Source organism: Salmo trutta, chromosome 32 (assembly GCF_901001165.1).
Source record: "Salmo trutta chromosome 32, fSalTru1.1, whole genome shotgun sequence".
In the NCBI taxonomy this organism is placed as follows: Eukaryota; Metazoa; Chordata; class Actinopteri; order Salmoniformes; family Salmonidae; genus Salmo; species Salmo trutta.
Genome location: NC_042988.1, coordinates 4,084,414 through 4,104,644, shown reverse-complemented (window position 1 = coordinate 4,104,644; position 20,231 = coordinate 4,084,414). Strand labels below are relative to the sequence as shown.

At 47.0% G+C, this 20,231-nt stretch overlaps 1 protein-coding gene across 1 annotated transcript in view; it reads right to left on the bottom strand.

The window, feature by feature from the left end:
• Positions 1 to 421: 421 nt before the first annotated feature.
• doc2a (double C2-like domains, alpha) overlaps positions 422 to 20,231 on the bottom strand; it is a gene marked incomplete in the record, with an annotated part of 60,102 nt that continues 40,292 nt past the window's right edge. Inside the window, 6 exon segments of the mRNA XM_029727135.1 lie at positions 422 to 2,173; positions 2,381 to 2,477; positions 4,482 to 4,563; positions 6,742 to 6,938; positions 19,906 to 19,965; positions 20,141 to 20,231. Coding sequence (XP_029582995.1) covers positions 2,037 to 2,173; positions 2,381 to 2,477; positions 4,482 to 4,563; positions 6,742 to 6,938; positions 19,906 to 19,965; positions 20,141 to 20,231 — 664 coding nt within the window.

Below are 20,231 nucleotides of genomic sequence, written 5' to 3'. Positions count from 1 at the left end.
CTGTTTTATTCATGTTTCCAGTTGCCTTTAATTTAAAAGTTTGTCACATAAAAAACAGCAGTGTCTTATTGATTCTTGCTTGATACTTGTTCTGGGCAGTTGAAAAGTTAGTGCTATCCGGTATCCTTGGGACGTCCCTAACCATAACCCTGACTTTAACCCTTACCTTATCGTAACCGTTGTAAATTTCAACTTCAATGAGGTAATGTCAGAGTTGGGACGTCCCAAGAATGCCGGATAGCAAGGACCGTTTAACATGGTCAGAGAGAGCGTCAGCTAAATTACTAACACTTGAAAATGTGTAATGTATTCATTGAACCACCAGGGGGTAAACGTGAGCTATTTTACTGTTCAGTAGCACTGAGTGACTACTGCATTTCCCTCAGGCAAGCCATCTCACAAAATAGAAACCAAGTCAGACTTATACAGTAGTGCATTCCAAATGTATTTTCATATTGTACACAAAACACCTGATATAAATGTAAGAACAACAATTGTTAAAAGCACAACAAGATAATCGTATACAGCCATTGAAAAGTCAGTAAAAACCCACATTCACACATTCAGTCGTGCATTAAGAGACAAGTATAACAAACATGACAGAAAACAAAAATAACAATACAGGGAAATCACCTAAATAATAAATCAAGTAATAATAATAATACTTTTTTAATCAAATACTTTTTTTGGGACTGGGGACAGTTATATTAGAGAGGGGACAACTTTTTTTTGTCAATACTGTATTGCATCATGCAACAACATGGAAGAACTTATGTATTCATAATATTATCAGTGTATGTCATGTTTTGGATGCAGTGAATGTGTTCGTCCCAAATGGCCCCCTATCCCCTATGTAGTGGACTACTTTTGACCAAGGCCCATAGGGTTCCATTTGGGTTAAAATGTCAACAATACAAACAGGATATCTGATGTTAGGTATTTGTGTATCATAGGCATATTATTACCAACATAGACATCAATTTGTTATTAAAATAACCATGAAAGATATGGAAATCAATCAAATCAGCTGAACAAGAGAAGTAAAAAGGCCCGTAGACTAAAACATGCAGATGAAATCAGATAAAATTGGAGGTATAATGTTGAGTTGTGTATGTCAACATTTAGTGACAAGAGGCCATAAGGCAACCAGAACCGCATTCCCCATCCCACTGACAAACACCTCCATCTAACTCAGTGTTTCCCAAACTCGGTCCTCTGGACCCCAAGGGGTGCACATTTTGGTTTTTGCCTGAGCACTACTCAGCTGATTCAAATAATCAAAGAAACTCTAATCTAACTTGAAGGGATCATCTACACCACCGCTAGTCTATTCCATAGCATAAAGGAGTTGTGCTTAAGAACATCCAGGCCTTGTAGTGTAAATGACTTATAGTCAGCATGCATTTTCTCCATGGTGTGTTGGTTTGTATCACCCTTATAGACATAGGAACATACCGGTAGTGCATCCCATCCTGTGGCAAGTCATCCCCATTTATACCTGGTGCTGACATGTGTCCACATTTGGATGGTGCCCACAATTTTAGACAGGTGTAGACGATTAAAAGACGCATTGCTATCTGATTGGGATCAGATCTTCTAAGTGTAAACAGACAAGATCAGGGAAATATCAGGAAGAGGGATGCATGTTAGAACCAGGTATAAACAGGGCTCTAGAGAGAGCCTAGATATGCTTCATGTTCGCTGAGTTCCAAATCGACCCATACCCCCTACCACCTAGGCACTACAGTAGATCTGAAAGGTTTAAATCGGATCCAGATCAATATGGTCATGGCTTCCCCCTTGCGTTCTGATAAGCTAGGTGGAATTTCCTCAATATTTTTGATCTATCCAATCCCCTCAGATCTCTAGGAATTCCTAGGTGGTAGGGGGCTAGAGGGAGGATTTGATCTGTATCCCGATTCACACCTGCCTTGAAGGAGTATCCACCGTTGACATATTAAAGACTGGAAGTGTGCAACATAGGGAGAAGGGTGAAGAATTGGGACTGAGCCTTGTGTCTCAGTAGATGTGTGGCCTTACTCATGACTTACGGATCTTGGGAGCTCATTGGTCAGTATGTGCCAGCGCTCCACCCTCTGACCCTTGTTCTTAAGGCAGTCCATCCAATGGCGGAGGGGGTCTCCCTGTGAGTGACAGCTCAGGCACACTCCACCTGTAAACATGATAAAACAGCGTCACCATGGGAACCTTTCAGGACTTCAATGTCCCAATGGAATATCTGCACAAAAGTTTGGCTTCTCCGGGCATAGGGATGTGTCAAGTCGGGATTTGCCTCTCTCGCCATCTCTCTCGCTCTGTGTGTGTGTGCGTGCGTATGTGTGTATGTATGCGTGTGTGTGTGCAAAGTGAAGAGTCTCACCTATGAAGTCATTGGAGCGTCCCAAGTCGTAGTCCCAGACAGTGACCTCCAGAGTCTTATTGGACAGCTCTGACATGGAGATCTCATAAAAGAACTCCTGTAGGGTGCAAGGGAAACGACAGGAGAGCCCATTCAGTAGGAGGAGGTTGCTACTGGACACTGATCTATGGTCAGCTTTAGTGTTTCCACCTCAATTACTAAAGTTAGGATTTGTGAAGGGCAAACTGATCCCAGATCGGTCCCTAAGAGCACCTTCTACTCGTAGCTGTGACATTACTTACAGAAGTACTGTAAATCAAAATGGGAAAAAACTAAACCACACACACAGAAAACAGGGCCCGTATTCAAAAAGCAGTGCTAAAGCTGTGATCAGACGGAATTTGATCCTAGATCATTATTACGTTATTACTTCACAATGCCCACGCTGTAGAATGAGCGGGGGAGAGAGGGAGGAGAGCGGAAGGGGGGAAAGACATATAGAGATGAGAGAGCCAACCAAAGGACCTTACTGATATGCTTAATGCATGTCAACACATTGATGTGTAAGTGGTAAAAGTGCTCAGACGATTGCAAATTATGATCCATTGTTATAATTAGGGATGCACCGATATGACATTTTTGGCCGATACGATATCCAATATTTTCCTTGACAAAAAAAAACAGATACCACCACGATAACCGATATTGACACACACACTGACCAAAAAGTTATTTTGGTGGCATTTACGCATGTCGCCATTTACCAGTAAAACATAATCAAAACCTATTTATTTCGCTTACTTGCTGTGCTGTTTCGTTGTTCATTTGTTTCATTCTCAACCAGGATTTCATCATACATGTCAAGCAGTGAAGTTTCAGCTCTGTCTGTCTGTGGCCTCTCTTCCTCAGTGCGGCACTGTCACTGTGTCTGTTTCCATTTTGTCCAGCTGTGTCTGTAACATTTCACGTAATCCCTGTTATTGTCTGCATCGAAGGAGCGGTCCTTGTACCTAGCATCGAGCATGGTGACGACACGGTAAAGAGGCTTAGAGAGAATGCCACCGAATCGCTTGTTCACAGCCTCTAGTAGAGTACTTTTCCAAGTTAACCCCAAAGGTCTGTTGGCAGTTTTGTTGAGCAGGCGTTTCAATGCCATGACAGAGGGTATCACGTCTGCTGCAGACGCAGTTGATGAGCTTATTTCTTGAGTCAGTTGTTGGAATGGAGCTAGGAGTGTGTTCATGTTTCCAAGTTTCAAACATGTTCTCAAATCCCATTGAAGTGGCAGCAGCGGTATGAGGACCAGCACATTCTTGAGCATGCAATACGGCTTAACTCAGCACGAAATCCTCGTCGACCCACTGTGCTGTCAGACTCATGGAGCTGACATCGCTGATCCAAATGTCAGTCGTGAAGCTAATAGCAGTGACGCCCATAGCAAGTAGCTCATGAATGTGCATTTCAACAATACTGTGTAACTCCGGTAGGGCAACATCTGAAAAATAGCACCTACTTGTTAGTGTGTACCAGGGCTCGAGGTGCTCGACCAGTCGGCGAAAGCCATCATCATCCACGGCAGAGAATGGTTGATTGTCAAGGGCAAGGAATTCCATTATCTTGGCGTTAATGGATTTTGCCTTTGAGTTGTCTCGCTGAAATGTTCTTACTCTTTCAAATGACTGCTGGACTTGTTGACTGCTCGATCCACACAGCAGACATTGTGGGCTAGGTTAGGAATATATAATATATTTTTTTACGTCATCTACCTACGTTATATAGGTATGCACGTCAGCTTTGATATCGGGTTTGCACATCAGTGTTAAACTAGACATCGGGCCGATTCCGATATGCTTACCGATATATTGTGCATCCCTAGTTATAATTCAATTCCGAGGAAATGGGATGGAGTGCTGATAGAGAGAGAATGAGGGGGAAGGAGAGATTTTCCTATGAAAAGGGAGAGGGTAGAAGAGGTGATGAATACTGTATACTAGAAGAGAGAGCGAGACAGAGACAGAGAGACAGAGAGGGAGGATGACAGATGAGGAGAGGGTGGGATATTGGACTGGACATCTCATTAGCATTGACATTAACATTGACCCCCCCCCCCCCAGGGATATACCTCATTGAATTCAGGGTTAAGGGTCTTTTTAATCACAGCCGTTTTGTGTTTGGATTTCTTCTGTGTGTCGGGCTTCAGATATCTGAAAGGGTGAGAGATAGAGCGGGGGAGAGAGGGAGGGAGGGGAGTGGGAGAGGGGAGAGACAGAGGGTTAGGAGAGTGAGAAAGGGGAAAAAGAGGGTGCAGTGTCATAGATTGACACACAAACAATCAATCCCTCAAATGCATGCACACAGGTATGTCTCTCAGGCTTTTTGTGGTGACATCCCACTGACTGCTGATAAAATTTTGATACGCTTCCTAAACAGTGGGTAGCAAACACACACACACACACACACACACACACACACACACACACACACACACACACACACACACACACACACACACACACACACACACACATACACACACACACACACACACACACACACACACACACACACACACACACACACACACACACACATACACACACATACACATACACATACACACACACACAAATACACACATACATGTACCTGTACACACACACTGTCACATGCACAGTGAGAGACTTAGCTTTGATCTGTGTGAGTGGGGCTGACAATGTGTGTGTATGTGTGTATATGTGTGTGTGTGACAGAGTCCATGCATGTGTGTGTGACAGAGTGTGTGTGCGGGGGCGGGTGATAGTGAACTGAGCTCTCGTCTGTTCCTGTGCCATTTGGCCTAGGGAGGAATTAAATGCTTTGGAACATTTGACTTAAACAGATGACACATGGAATACAATTAAGAGGAACATGGATGATGGAAGAAACAGACGTGCTCTATTCCTTTCTCTTTATCACACCGAGGCTCTCTTGCCACCCTGACCAATTGGAGTGAGTGATGGTCTTCTTGGGCCCCATTCAATTTCAGTCTCCTGGCTCCCCTGGGGCTTCCAAATGTGATAGAACTGGATAGTGGATTGGTCTCGATTCAAGTAACATGGTGATGCTCCAGCTAGCCTTCCAACAGGACAATAAAAGCTTCCACTGTATTAATTTCCTGACCAACCAATGCCAAAAAGGAAGGAGTTAGGAGAAGTTGAAAGGAATACAAATGGAACTAGGCCCAGGTCGTCTCTCCTACCCATATTCACTCCTCTCTTCACTCTTTAACCTATTCCAACTTTCCTTTCATCTGAAAACCCAGTACCCCCCCCCGTCGCTCTTTCTCTCTCTTTTTGATTTTCAATGCTGCCAGCCAAATGGTTTAAACACTTTACTTCTGTCTGCATTTGGGCTCAATTACGACTGGTTCACCACCCATCTTATCCAATTTTCTTGACACTAAGACTTTGCTGCGTTTGATATATTATACTGTTAACTTGTCATTTATGCCCTCCTCTCAATCTCCAGCGTCCTTAATTCCTGCTTGGCTTGAATAGGAAGGCCTAAAGCTTAAGTAAAACTATCCTTCTAGTCAGACATTGTTGAGTGCTTTATGAAGATATTAGGATGGAAAGGAGAACGGATGTTTAAGAATTTTTTATTTATTTAATAAAGTCAAGGTTGGTCGTCAGTCATCTCTAGTGTGCGCTGTTTACACTAGTTAATCATTGTTTAGTTTGAACGTTTTGTCGGCGAGGCCTTTTTCAAGACTATAGGGCAATAATCAAGCCGTAGTGTTGAAGACCCACTTTATAGCGTGATTGACAATTAATGGCCATGTTCCCGCATTCACAGTAAATGCCCCGGGGAGGGGGGAGGGGGGGGGGGGGTACTGTAACATTTTGTGATGAACACGATTGTGATCTCTCGTCTGAAGGTAACCCATACAAATGAATGGAAGCATAGAGGAAAAATAAGGGGTTAAATGTGTCAAAAAAAAAACCATATTTCCTAGATATAGGACAGACACTCCGAAACCTTATTCCTTATGATTCATTTTTGGACTGTATTTTTTTTGCCATTTATGAATGTGTTATTCAATGCCTTTCTATGGGTTATAGTAAAGGCCAAATGTAATATTTTATATATATTTTTGGGTTGATTTTTGGGGGATACCTGAAGGGGTCCTAGAATTCCAAATCAAATTGCTAAATGATCCAGAGGTTAAGTCGTACAGATATAGCCGTAGCTGTAATGCCTTTAATGCCTGTAATGACTAGATGTAACAACTCATGTCTGATTTGTATAGTTTTTGACATGGACACACACACACACGCACGCACGCACGCACGCACGCACACACACACACACACACACACACACACACACACCCACGCGCTTACGTTTTGACGTAGGGGTCTGAGAAGCCGTTGACGTCCATGGCGGCCAGGTGAGCGCAGCGCTGCACCCCGACACACAGCCCCTCTCCTCGCCGCCCCCCTCCTCCTCCATCGCCCTCGTCTAGCGGGGGAAGGAACTGCAGGGAGAGGAGCACCCGGCCCCTCTCCTCCAGACTGTGGAGCTGCTCGTTCTCCCACTGCTTGAAGAGGAAAGAAGAAAAGGAGGGGAGGTAAGGGTTGAAAGAGGAAAAAGGGCTTTGATTCTTTCCTTCGCCTCCTCTCTTCTTCTCTGAGTAAAGGATTCGTCAGACAAGGATTTGAAGGTTAGGAGGAGGATGAAGGGACACAGTTTGATACGAGAGCTAGTTGTCACGCCTCCTGAAGCCTGGTTCGCGACGAGGCATCCTGGTAGCCTCGTCGCGAACCAGGCTTCAGGAGGCGTGACAACGACGTGATTTTCGAGGTATTGCAACGCAAGACTAATGTCCTGGTAATAGCCTATACGAGTACAGTAGGCTGCTTGTTATGAGTAGTGAGTACAGGACTTGTATGAAGGAGGACGGTAAGACTCCAGTCTCCACTCTACAGTAATGAGCAGCATAGCAGCAGCATAGCACAACTCAACCAGTAGATGAGCACCAGACCCAAAGTTACCCCACACACACAGTGTTAATGAATTAACCCTCATCACTATGAAAGGTCAACTACTAGATACATCTGACATGTCATGAATGTAGATAGAAAGATCCCCCCCCCCCAGACAGACAGAGAGAGGAGAGGAGTAGATCAATAGTATACGCCTGGCTCCCTTCCCTTCGTCTCTCTCTCTCTCTCTGTCCTCTGAACGAACGCTCGCCCACTCTCACCCACCCACTGTTTGGCTCACACCACTGTCTTTATGTTCCTCACCATCATTCTGTCTCACACACACACACACACACACAAGTCCTCATTATGATGGATCCTCCGGTGATAGCAGTCGGAACATTGAATTCTCTCTCGCTCTCGCTCTCTCTCTCTCTCTTTTTTTTAAATCAATGCCTTTGCATGTCGTGTTTCTAAAGTAAAACCCCATTCCATTTTCAAAAATCCTTGAAGCTAGCTAGAGCAATGTTTAGAAATTTCCGAGGTAGCCGAAGTTCTATTTCAGTGGTAACGAGTTGACAGGGAGTCAGGGACAGAGCGGGTGCACATTCATCCACGTTGCTGTGAAAACCAAGGACCTTACCTTCTGACTAAGCCAGCAAGTCTAGTGTGTTGATGGTCCTTTGTGGTTCAGTTGCTGAAAGCGTAGCACTAGCATTAAGGTTGTGGGTCCATACAAAAACTGTATGGACTCACTACTGTCAGTTGCATTGGATAAAGGTGTCTGCTGCTAAGTGGCATATACACTGAGTATACCAAACATTAGGAACAACTTCCTAATATTGAGTTGCACTGCCCCTTTTTTCCCCTCAGAAAAACCTAACTTTGTCGGGCGTGGATTATACAAGGTGTCGAAAGCGTTCCACAGGGATGCTGGCCCATGTTGACTCCAATGCTTCCCACAGTTGTGTCAAGTTGGCTAAATGTCCTTTGGGTGGTAGACCATTCGTAAATATACACAGGAATATACACATCCCTGTTAGTGAGCATTTCTCCTTTGCCAAGATGATCCATCCGTCCACCTGACAGGTGTGGCATATCAAGAAGCTGATTAAACAGCATGATCATTACACAGGTGCACCTTATGCTGGGGACAATAAAAGGCCACTCTAAAATGTGCAGTTTTGTCACACAACACAATGCCACAGATATCTCAAGTTTTGAGGGAGCATGCAATTGACATGCTCACTGCAGGAATGTCTGCCAGAGCTGTTGCCAGAGAATTGAATGTTTATTTCTCTACCATAAGCCAACTCCAACGTCATTTTAGAGAATTTAGCAGTACGTCCAACCGGCCTCACAACCGCAGGCCACTTGTAACCATGCCAGCCCAGGACCTCCACATCAGGCTTCTTCACCTGTGGGATCATCTGAGACCAGCCACCTGGACAGCCACCCGGAAATTGAGGAGTATTTCTGTCTGTAATAAAGCCCTTTTGTGGTGAAAGACGAATTCTGATTGGCTGGGCCTGGCTCCTCATTGAGTGGGCCTGGCTCCCAAGTGCCTATGCCTTCCCAGGCCCACCAATGGCTGCACCCCAGCCCAGTCATGTGAAATCCATAGATTAGGGCCTAATTAATTTATTTCAATTGACCGACTTCCTTATATGAACTGTAACTCCGTAAAATCGTTGAAATTGTTCCATGTCGCTTTTATATTTTTGTTCAGTTTAGTTATCTGTTAATCTGACTATTCTCTCATCATTGATTTAATTGACTTATTTCTGTAATTTGAGGGTTTTGTGTATAGTTGTCTAATGTTAGTGGGGCATATTATTCTGTTTTAATGTTACTCCTGAATAACTAGGATAAATATAATCATTATTCTTAAATGTATTTTTAACAAAGCTGAGATTTACTTTGATGTCCAAAGTGTAGGTATACAGGTGAAAGCAGTTATTGACAGTAATTTCATAGCAGAAAGATCGGAATGCCGTGAACCAAGTGGTTGTGAATTCAAATCCCAGGTAAGAACATGCTGAATAGTAATTACTGTGTCAATAATCATACACAATGTAGTCAAAGTATGTCAATTAAAAGCACTGTGTGTGCATCATAATGACATGTGAAATCATGTGATTCTCTACATGTGAAATCATGTGATTTTCTACATGTGAAATTGTGGTTTTTCCCTAAGGGTCAAGCCAGGCCCTACTCTCTCCTCTGCAAATAGATTCAGTGCACTCGGCCCCAGTGACGTTAAGAAAACATAAATCTAACCCAGACAGGATGAGGAGGCTAGCTGTCAGTTTAACCAGAGATCTCTAGTTAGTTGAAAGGCCCCAGCCACTATAGAAAACAACTCCAGGACATCCCTCCCTTCACTGTCACCTGCTTACTTCGGAAGTTCTGAGAACGACAAGATTTCTGACTGGGATGTTTCTGTCTTTGCTGCTGTGCAAGCTGTCTTGAGACCGCTCACCTGGAATAGATCAGCTGCTTGCTAACATTTGCTTGTCAGGATGGGAGTGGACTTTTTGAAAGTGGTTTAGCGTACAAGGTGTTAGCCAGACGGGGGCAGACTATTTCATTTCAACCAAGAGATTGATTTTGCAAATGTGGGTGCTGGAGATAGTGGTGGCCGACATTTGAAATATTTGTCACGGGATCTAGTTGGTGGTGCGTTTATGGCCAAGAAGGTTGTGTATTTCAGTAGATGGTGGGTGGACTTTTGAAAGAAATAGTACATGAAACTCCACATAAAAAAAATCGAATTTACTGGTGGAAAATTCAGTATATCTCTCCAATCCTCCAGCCCTCTACATGCTGCTCATCTCCCTTCATCTCCCTCCTTCTCTCCCTCTCCCTCTCTCCATCCACCCTTTCCACCCCCCCCTCTCGCCCTCTCACTTCCTCCCTTTCGCTCCCTCCCTCCCTCCCTCCCTCTGTCTCTCTCTCTCGCCTTCCATCCCTCCAGGCAGTGCCTCTGGTGTCTCTCCTGGTTGGTTGAAGCTCCATTACAGTAATTGTATTGTAACAGAGCGAGCCAGCCAGGTAATGAGCACACGCTGAGTCAAAAACAACAATAACAAAATGCCAGATCGACCTGAGACAAGACCGAGAGCGAGACAGAGAGACACATGACTCAACACTGACCATGAAGGCTTAACATGGACAGTAAACGAAACGTAAGCAAGGTACTACAATTTTGTTTTTCTATTGCAATCCGTTTCTTCATCATTTCTGTCTTTGTCAGGAGATTGCGCGCAATTAGTGTGTAGACAGCATAGAACTCTATTCAATGCTAACTGATTAGTTTGACATTGTTCAGCCACAGTATAATGATTCGAACGAAGGTTCACATGCGACATACAATGCCTTCAGAAAGTATTTATACCTCTTGACTTATTCCACATTTTTTGTGTTACAGTCTGAATTCAACATTAATTAAATATATTTTATTTCACACCCATGTACACACAATACCCATAATGACAAAGTGAAAACATGTTTTTCGAAATTGTGGCAAATTTATTGAAAATTAAATACAGAAATATCTCTATAATTTACATAAGTATTCACACCCCTGAGTCAATACTTTGTAGAAGCACGTTTAACAGCGATTACAGCTTCGAATCGTTTAGGGTATTTCTGTATCAGCTTTGCACATCTGGATTTGGGGATTTTCTCCCATTCTTTCGTGCAGATTTTCTCAAGCTCTGTTAAATTGGATGGGGAGTAGCGGTGAACAGCAATTTTCAAGTCTTTCCACCGATTTTCAATGGGATTCAAGTCTGGGCTTTGGCTGGGCCACTCAAGGACTTTCCCATTCTTGTTCTGAAGCCATTCCAGCATTGTTTTAACTGTATACTTGGGTTCATTGTCCTGTTGGAACATAAATCTTTGTCCCAGTCTTAAGGTAGTTTGCACTCTGAAGCAAGTTCTCAACAAGGTTTTGCCTGTATTTTGCTCCATTCATTGTTCCCTCTATCCTCACCAGTCACCCAGTCCCTGCCTCTGAAAAGCATCCTCACAGCATGATGCTGCCACCACCATGCTTCACGGTAGGGGTGGTGTTACACGGATGAAGAGCTGTGCCTGGTTTTCTCCAGACAGCGCTTTGCATTCAGGCCAAATAGTTCAATTTTTGGCTCATCAATCTACAGAATATTTTTCCTAATGCTTTCATGTGCCTTTTTGCAAACTACAGGCGTGCTGTCATGTGCCTTTGTCTCAGGAGTGGCTTCCGCCTGGCCACTCTCCCATAAAGCCCAGATTGGTGTAGTGCTGTAGAGTCTGTTGTCCTTCTGGCAGGTTCCCCCATCTCAGCCAAGGAACTCTGTAGTTCTGTCAGAGTGGTCCTTCTTGCCCGGTTGCTCAGTTTGGTCGGACGGCCAGCTCTAGGCAGTCTGTTTCTAAAAACATGTTTTCAGTTTTTCATTATGGGGTATTGTGTGTAGATGGGAGAGAAAAAAAAAATATTTAATCCATTCTGAATTTAGGCTGTGACAACAAAATGTGGAATAAGTCAAGGGGTATGAATACTTTCTGAAGGCGCTGTATGTGTGCTTGGCATTTGCTGACAGCTAGTTTGGGAGGAGAGGTCTCAGCAACAACACTCAAAACGTCGCCCGGTGTCTGGCATTGTGCATGACTAAAACCTTTCAAATGGGAGCACACGCGTACTCTCACACACACACACACACACACACACACACACACACACACACACACAGACACAGACACAGACACAGACACAGACACAGACACAGACACAGACACAGACACAGACACAGACACAGACACAGACACAGACACGCGCACGCGCACGCGCACGCACACACACACACACACACACACACACACACACACACACACACACACACACACACACACCCCCTCCTCCACTAATGAGCAGGTAAACACATAGAGTCATGCAGGTCAGGTGGGCTGGACAGGAATGCAAATGGCTGTCTGTCTGAGGCACTGTGCTAGCTAGCTTGCATAGTCAGATGTATCTGATTAAACCACAGATGGCCATCCACCACGACCATCATGGCCACACACACATACACAAGTGCGCACACAAAGATGTACACACATGCGCAAGTGCACGCACGCAAGAACGCACGCAAGAACACACACACACACACACACACACACACACACACACGACTGGCCTCCATCCAATCTATGTGAATTAAGAGCTGTCCAAGACAATCGAGACACAAAACTCCCACTTTCTTTTCAGCCTCTCTCCTTTTCCTTTCTTTTTCTCTCTCTTGCTTTGATCCCTCCTTCCAAAAACCATTGGATTCAGTCTCTAGTCTTAACTCCCCTCAGAGAGTTGTCTGTCTGACACCATCTCTTATTTACCTACTTCATTCACATGCATTTGGACAGCTATTTATTCTATTGCGGACTATGTGCTACAGGTGTACCGCTGATGCAATGTATTGATTTAGGCGTTAATAACTGTGATGCCCTAGCTAGCACATTTGGTTCCTTGGAAGTTGTGGGAACGTATTTTTTTGGTTTCACATTAGTTGTGTGAACGAAACCACGCATTTCCTGACTGGTAAGACAATGTTTTTTTAGCGTTCTGAGAAAGGAACTGAACATTTTGCCTGTACTGGGAATGTTTATTTTTAGTTTGCAGGGAAGTTCTGAGAACGTTTGTCACGTCCTGACCATAGAAAGCGGTTATTTTCTATGGTTGAGTAGGTCAGGGCGTGACAGGGGGGGTTTTCTAGTTTAGATTTTCTGTGTTGTTATGTTCTAGTTTTGTACTTCTATGTTGGGTTTTGTTTGGGATGATCTCCAATTAGAGGCAGCTGGAGGCAACGAGGGAGTCACGGCAACTATGGAAGCCCGAGAGGCAACCCCCAATTTTCTTGGGGGGGGGGGGGGGGGGGGGCACACGGGGAGATTGGCAGAGTCAGGGTGGAGACCTGAGCCAACTTCCCGTGCTTACCGTGGGGAGCGAGTGACTAAGCAAGCACCGTGTTATGCGGTGATGCGCCCTGTGTCGCCAGTGCGCATTCACAGCCCGGTGCGATCTGTGCCCGCGCCCCGCATTTGCCGAGCTAGGTTGAGCATTCAGCCAGGAAGGGTGGTGCCAGCTCAGCGCTCCTGGTCTCCAGTTCGCCTTCTCGGTCCAGGATATCCTGCGCCGGCTCTGCGCTCTGTGTCGCCAGTGTGTATTCACAGCCCATTGCGTCCTGTGCCAGCGCACCACATTTGCCGGGCAAAAGTAAGCATCCAGCCAGGATGGGTTGTGCTAGCTCTACGCTCGAGACCTCCAGTGCGCCTCCACGGCCCAGTATATCCTGTGCCTGCTCCACATACCCGGCCTCCAGTGAGTCTATCCAGCCTGGTACGCCCAGTTCCTGCTCCTCGCACTCGCCCTGAGGTGCGTGTTACCAGTCTGGCGCCACCTGTGCCAGCCCCATGCATCAGGCCTCCAGTGCACCTTCCCAGTCCAGAGCTTCCGGCGACGTCCCCCAGTCCGGAGCCTCCCGCAACGTTCCCCAGTCCGGTGAGACCTGTTCCGGCTCCACGTAAGAAGCCTCCAGTGATGATCCATGGCACGAAGCCTCCAGTGATGATCCATGGCACGAAGCCTCCAGTGATGATCCATGGCCCAGAGCCTGTAGTGATGATCCATGGCATGAAGCCTCCAGTGATAATCCATGGCAAGAAGCCTGTAGGGATGATCCATGGCCCGGAGCCTGTAGGGATGATCCATGGCACAAAGCCTCCAGTGATAATCCATGGCCCGGAGCCTCCAGTGATGATCCGTGGAACAAAGCCTCCAGGGGTGATCCATGGCGCGGAGCCTGCAGTGATGATCCATTGCATGGAGCCTGCAGCGACGGTCCCCAGTCCGGAACATCCTGAGACGGTCCACAGTCCGGAACCTCTTGAGACAGCCCACAGTCCAGAACCTCCAGTGACGGCCCGCAGTCCGGAACCTCCAGCGACGGCCCGCAGACCGGAACCTCCAGCGACGGCCCGCAGTCCGGAACCTCCAGTGGCGGTCCGCAGTCCAGAGTCTCCAGCGGCGGTCCGCAGTCCAGTCTCCAGCGGCGGTCCGCAGTCCAGAGTCTCCAGCGGCGGTCCGCAGTCTAGAGTCTCCAGCGCCGGTCCGCAGTCCAGAACCTCCGGTGATGATCCACGGTCTGGGTCCTTCGGCGGCGATCCAGGGTCCGGTGACACAAAAGCGGAGGGATCAGCGGGCGGAGCGGGGGTTAAGCCCCGAACCGGAGCCGCCTCCTCTGCTGGAGGATCTGCAGGATGAGAAGTTTCTTCGTACTGCACCAGAGACATGTCACCTACCCTACCTCCCTTTTTTTGGGGTTATTTTTTTGTTGTTGTTTTAGGTGCGTTCGGAGTCCGCACCTTTGGGGGGGTACTGTCTCGTCCTGACCATAGAAAGCGGTTATTTTCTATGGTAGAGTAGGTCAGGGCGTGACAGGGGGGTTTTTCTAGTTTAGATTTTCTATGTTGTTATGTTCTAGTTTTGTACTTCTATGTTTGGTTTTGTTTGGGATGATCTCCAATTAGAGGCAGCTGGTCATTGTTGTCTCTAATTGGAGATCATACTTAAGTAGGTGTTTTTCCCACCTGGGTTTGTGGGAGATTGATTTTGAGTAAGTGTATGTTAACTCTTCGTCACGGTTTGTTGTTTTTGTTCATTCAGTTTATTTTGTATGTATTTGTCACGTCCTGACCAGTATAAGGGTTATTTGTTATTGTAGTTTGGTCAGGACGTGGCAGAGGGTATTTTGTTTATGTGGTTCGGGGTGGTGATTTATTTAGTAGGGTGTTGGTTTAGTTAGTTCTGGGTTTTTGGGGTTATGTTCTATGTTTGTATTTCTATGTGGTCTCTAGTCTTTTGTATTTCTATGTCTAGTTTATTGGGGTTGGACTCTCAATTGGAGGCAGGTGTTTTCTAGTTGCCTCTGATTGACAGTCCTATATATGGGTATGTGTTTGGTTAAGTGTTTGTGGGAGAATGTTCTTGGATTGCTGTGTTGCCTTCAAGACTGTTATTTTGTCGTTCATCGTTTTGTTATTTTTGTATACGTGTTTGTTTGGTTTTTTCCTTCTTTTCCCGTCAATAAAGAAGATGAGTATACATGTCCCTGCTGCGTTTTGGTCCTCTCCTTATGACAATCGTGACAGTATTGCATAGTTTCACAGTTCAATAAAATATGTGGAACAATAATCACGCTGCACTTTGGTCCGCTTCATCCTACGACAACGTTTTACTCTGATTCCTTGAAAGTTTTCCTGGGAGGTTTTATTAGTGCTCTAAGAATGGAAATGACTTGCTATTTGGAGGTTTTTGAATAACTTCCTTAAAACTTTCACTAACACTGCTAGCTTATTTTGGGTTAATTTTTGTTTTACTCCAAGTACACATGGAAACTAATTTCCTTAAGCATGCAAACACATTTTTATTGTGATATGGCATCAGTAAGATTCAAACATATGTATGTTTTCTATCCATAAAATGAGTCCACTGCGCCAGCAGGATGGAGTTAGCAAACCATGTATTTTTACCCATACAAAGCTGTTCATTTTAGTCTATTCAAACAGACCCCATTTCAAAGGAAACAAGCACTCATTAAGATCAGGTGTGGCCAAACAGTGTGCATGGCCAACACACTTAACAAGATAGAGAATAGAAAGAGTTTTGTTGATGCTGAGAATGGAATGTATATGTTTTTTAAAAAACAGTCTTAGAACGTTCTCTGAACATTACAAAAGTTTTGTTGTGGTATTTATGGAATGTTTTCTTAACGTTCTTGGAACAATTTGAGAACATGATTTTAAATAGAACCATGAGGAAATATGTAGGAAAAGTTATGCTGAAGCACTGAAAATCCTACAGAAGAACTTAGTTTTTTTTATGTTCTCTGTGTCACGCCCTGACCAGGGGAACTCTGCTATTTTGGTCAGGGTGTGGTATTTCTATGGTTTATTTTCTATGTTTTGTTATAGCCTTTCTTTGTGGTTTATTTCTATGTTGGGCTCGGGGGTGATTTCCAATCAGACAGCTGTCGCTAGTTATGTCTGATTGGGAATCACATTTAAGTTCCTTTCCCCCCACAATGTTTGTGGGTTGTTGTCTCTTTTGTTTGAGCAGTTAATGATCAGGCATTTTCTTGGTTTTGTGTACGTGTTTAATTCAGTGTAAGAATAAACATGTGTTCGCTCCCAGCTGCGTTTTGGTCCGCTTCCTCATCACCCGACGCCAATCGTTACAGAACAACCCACCAAACCAGGACCAAGCAGCAGAGGAACGAGGAGTTGAGGAAACTCGAGAGGCCTCCCCAAGAATTTTTTTTGGGGGGGCACAAGGGGAGTTTTGCGGGGCAAGTTTGGAGCCCCAGGCCAAATCCCCGGACTGTTTCTGGGAGGCCAGTTAATGGACAGGGCTTACGCTTCGGGGTAATGGGTGTTATGGCGAGGCCAAGTGTTTTTAGGCCAGTACGCGCTATACCAGCGCCCCGCAGTTACCAGGGGGTACTAGGCATTCAGCCAGAAAGGGCGATGCCAGGGTTAAGCTCGAGACCGCCAGTAAGCCTCCATGGTCCTATATATCCGGTACCAGCACCACGCACCAGGCTTCAAGTGCGTGAACCCAGCCTCGCCAGTCAACAGTCGTCAGAGCTGTCCGCCTGTCGACAGTCGTCAGAGCTGCCCGCCAGTCAACAGTCGTCGGAGCTGCCCGCCAGTCAACAGTCGTCGGAGCTGCCCGCCAGTCAACAGTCGTCGGAGCTGCCCGCCAGTCAACAGTCGTCTGAGCTGCCCGCCAGTCAACAGTCGTCGGAGCTGCCCGCCAGTCAACAGTCGCCGGAGTGGCCAGACTGCGCTGAACTGCCGGAGTGGCCAGACTGCGCTGAACTGCCGGAGTGGCCAGACTGCGCTGAACTGCCGGAGTGGCCAGACTGCCCAGACTGTCCCGAGCTGCCAGACGTCCCCAGTCCAGTCCGGCCCGTCCCTGCTTCCCGCACCAGGTTAGTGGTGCGTGTCCCCAGTCCTGTCCGGCCCATTCCTGCTCCCCGCACCAGGTTAGTGGTGCGTGTCCCCAGTCCTGTCCGGCCCATTCCTACTCCCCGCACCAAGCCAGTGGTGCGTGTCCCCAGTCCAGTCCGGCCCGTCCCTGCTCCCCGCACCAAGCCGGTGGTGCGTGTCCCCAGTCCAGTCCGGCCCGTCCCTGCTCCCCGCACCAGGTTGGTGGTGCATGTCCCCAGTCCTGTCCGGCCCATTCCTGCTCCCCGCACCAGGTTGGTGGTGCGTGTCCACAGTCCTGTCCGGCCCATTCCTGCTCCCCGCACCAGGTTGGTGGTGCGTGTCCCCAGTCCTGTCCGGCCCATTCCTGCTCCCCGCACCAGGTTGGTGGTGCGTGTCCACAGTCCTGTCCGGCCCATTCCTGCTCCCCGCACCAGGTTGCTGGTGCGTGTCCCCAGTCCTGTCCGGCCCATTCCTGCTCCCCGCACCAGGTTGGTGGTGCGTGTCCACAGTCCTGTCCGGCCCATTCCTGCTCCCCGCACCAGGTTGGTGGTGCATGTCCCCAGTCCTGTCCGGCCCATTCCTGCTCCCCGCACCAGGTTGGTGGTGCGTGTCCACAGTCCTGTCCGGCCCATTCCTGCTCCCCGCACCAGGTTGCTGGTGCGTGTCCCCAGTCCTGTCCGGCCCATTCCTGCTCCCCGCACCAGGTTGGTGGTGCGTGTCCACAGTCCTGTCCGGCCCATTCCTGCTCCCCGCACCAGGTTGCTGGTGCGTGTCCACAGTCCTGTCCGGCCCATTCCTGCTCCCCGCACCAGGTTGCTGGTGCGTGTCCCCAGTCCAGTCCGGCCCGTCCCTGCTCCCCGCACCAGGTTGGTGGTGCGTGTCCCCAGGCCAGTCCGGCCCGTCCCTGCTCCCCGCACCAGGTTGGTGGTGCGTGTCCCCGGTCCTGTCCGGCCCGTCCCTGTTCCCCGCACCAGGCCCACGGCGCGTGTCCACAGTCCGGCACGGCCTGTGTCCGGTCCACCGGTGACCAGTCCTGTTCCTGTCGGCGGCTCCGCTCCGGAGCCTGAGCATGCCGCTCCACCGTGGTCCAGTCCGGGCCAGAGGGGTAGGGCTAGGGTGGAGGCAGGGGGAGAAACACGCCCGGGGCCAGAGCCTCCACCGAGGGTGAGGCGCCCACCCGGGTCCCCCCCCTAATAGACTTTAGGTTGGTGCGCCGGGAGTACGCACCGTTGGAGGGGGGGTACTGTCACGCCCTGACCAGGGGAACTCTGCTATTTTGGTCAGGGTGTGGTATTTCTATGGTTTATTTTCTATGTTTTGTTATAGCCTTTCTTTGTGGTTTATTTCTATGTTGGGCTCGGGGGTGATTTCCAATCAGACAGCTGTCGCTAGTTATGTCTGATTGGGAATCACATTTAAGTTCCTTTCCCCCCACGATGTTTGTGGGTTGTTGTCTCTTTTGTTTGAGCAGTTAATGATCAGGCATTTTCTTGGTTTTGTGTACGTGTTTAATTCAGTGTAAGAATAAACATGTGTTCGCTCCCAGCTGCGTTTTGGTCCGCTTCCTCATCACCCGACGCCAATCGTTACACTCTGAACTATTTGAGAACATTCCCAATGTCAAACCAGCTGGAGAACATTCCAAGAACATTACCAACATTGACATTAAATGTAACCATGTTTGAACTTTTAGGAAGCGTTCTGCTAAAGTAATGAAATACCAGGAAAATATATTTTTTTGGTCAAGTACCTTAAATGTACTGAGAATGTTCCAAAGCCAAACAACTATCCTGCACCATTCCCAGAAAGTTGTGGGAAAGTTGAATGCAAAATAACCTTCGAACAATAATAACCACGCTTTCACCAACCTCTAAAAAACACATGGTTCTCAGAACGTTAGGTGCTAGCTGGGGCATTTCTTTTTTCCGAAGCTTCAAAATGTGATGCTTATAAACTGATACCAGCCTGAGTTGTTGGCCCTTTCCTATGTATCACTGCCTTGTGTTCTGGATACATTTAGCATTTAAAAAAACTACCGGAATTGATCATATTCATACTCTGTTCTGTTCTCCATTATCTCTCCCCTCTCCTCCCATCTTTAAAAGCTGATTTATATTTCCCCTCTCATATTCCCCACATCTCATTGAAGTATCTAAGTAACTAAGGAAGAAAATAAGGTTGATAATGACTTATAATCAGTCTGCACAAAGTGGCTCCTATTGAAATTCTAATTTAGATCAATAGAAAGAGAAAGAAAATTGCTAAACAGAAGCCAATTAGTTTACTGAGGTGCTCAAACCCTCACATCGCTCTTTAATTTAGAATGTTAAAGCTTTGCTAATTGGCCCTGGTTAGGGGTGAGAAGGAGGGAGAGAAATGGAGAGAGAGAGTGCGGGAGATAGAGAGGGAGACAAGGAGAGGGTTGAGAGATATGGAGACAGAAAGAAGGCGGGGGGAAAAGATTGACAGAGAAAGAGAGAGCGGGAGGGAGGGAGCGACAAGGAGAGAGAGAGAAGGAGGGAGTGAGAAGGAGGGAGGAAGGAAAAGGGAAAGCACCTCTCTTAAGTAGCAGGAGATTCCTCGGAGGGCTGTCCCCATGGTGGTTGGAGAGGGGAGCTGGGGGAAGAAGAGGAAGAAATTGAGCTTATTTCTTCTTTGTGCATTTCTGTCCAAAGAAGCTATAACTCAAGGGATTGCAGTTGAGAGAAGTGTGTGTGTGTGTGTGTGGGGGGGGGGTGTGCGCTGGTGTGTGGGTACGTGTGTGCGTGCATGTGTGTGTCGGGTCTCGTACTGGGGGTGGGTGTTCCAGACAGGTGTGGAAGTGTTTGGTCTGGTCTGGCTTGACGCGCTTCAGGGGAACGCGAGACTCCCCGATGAACTCA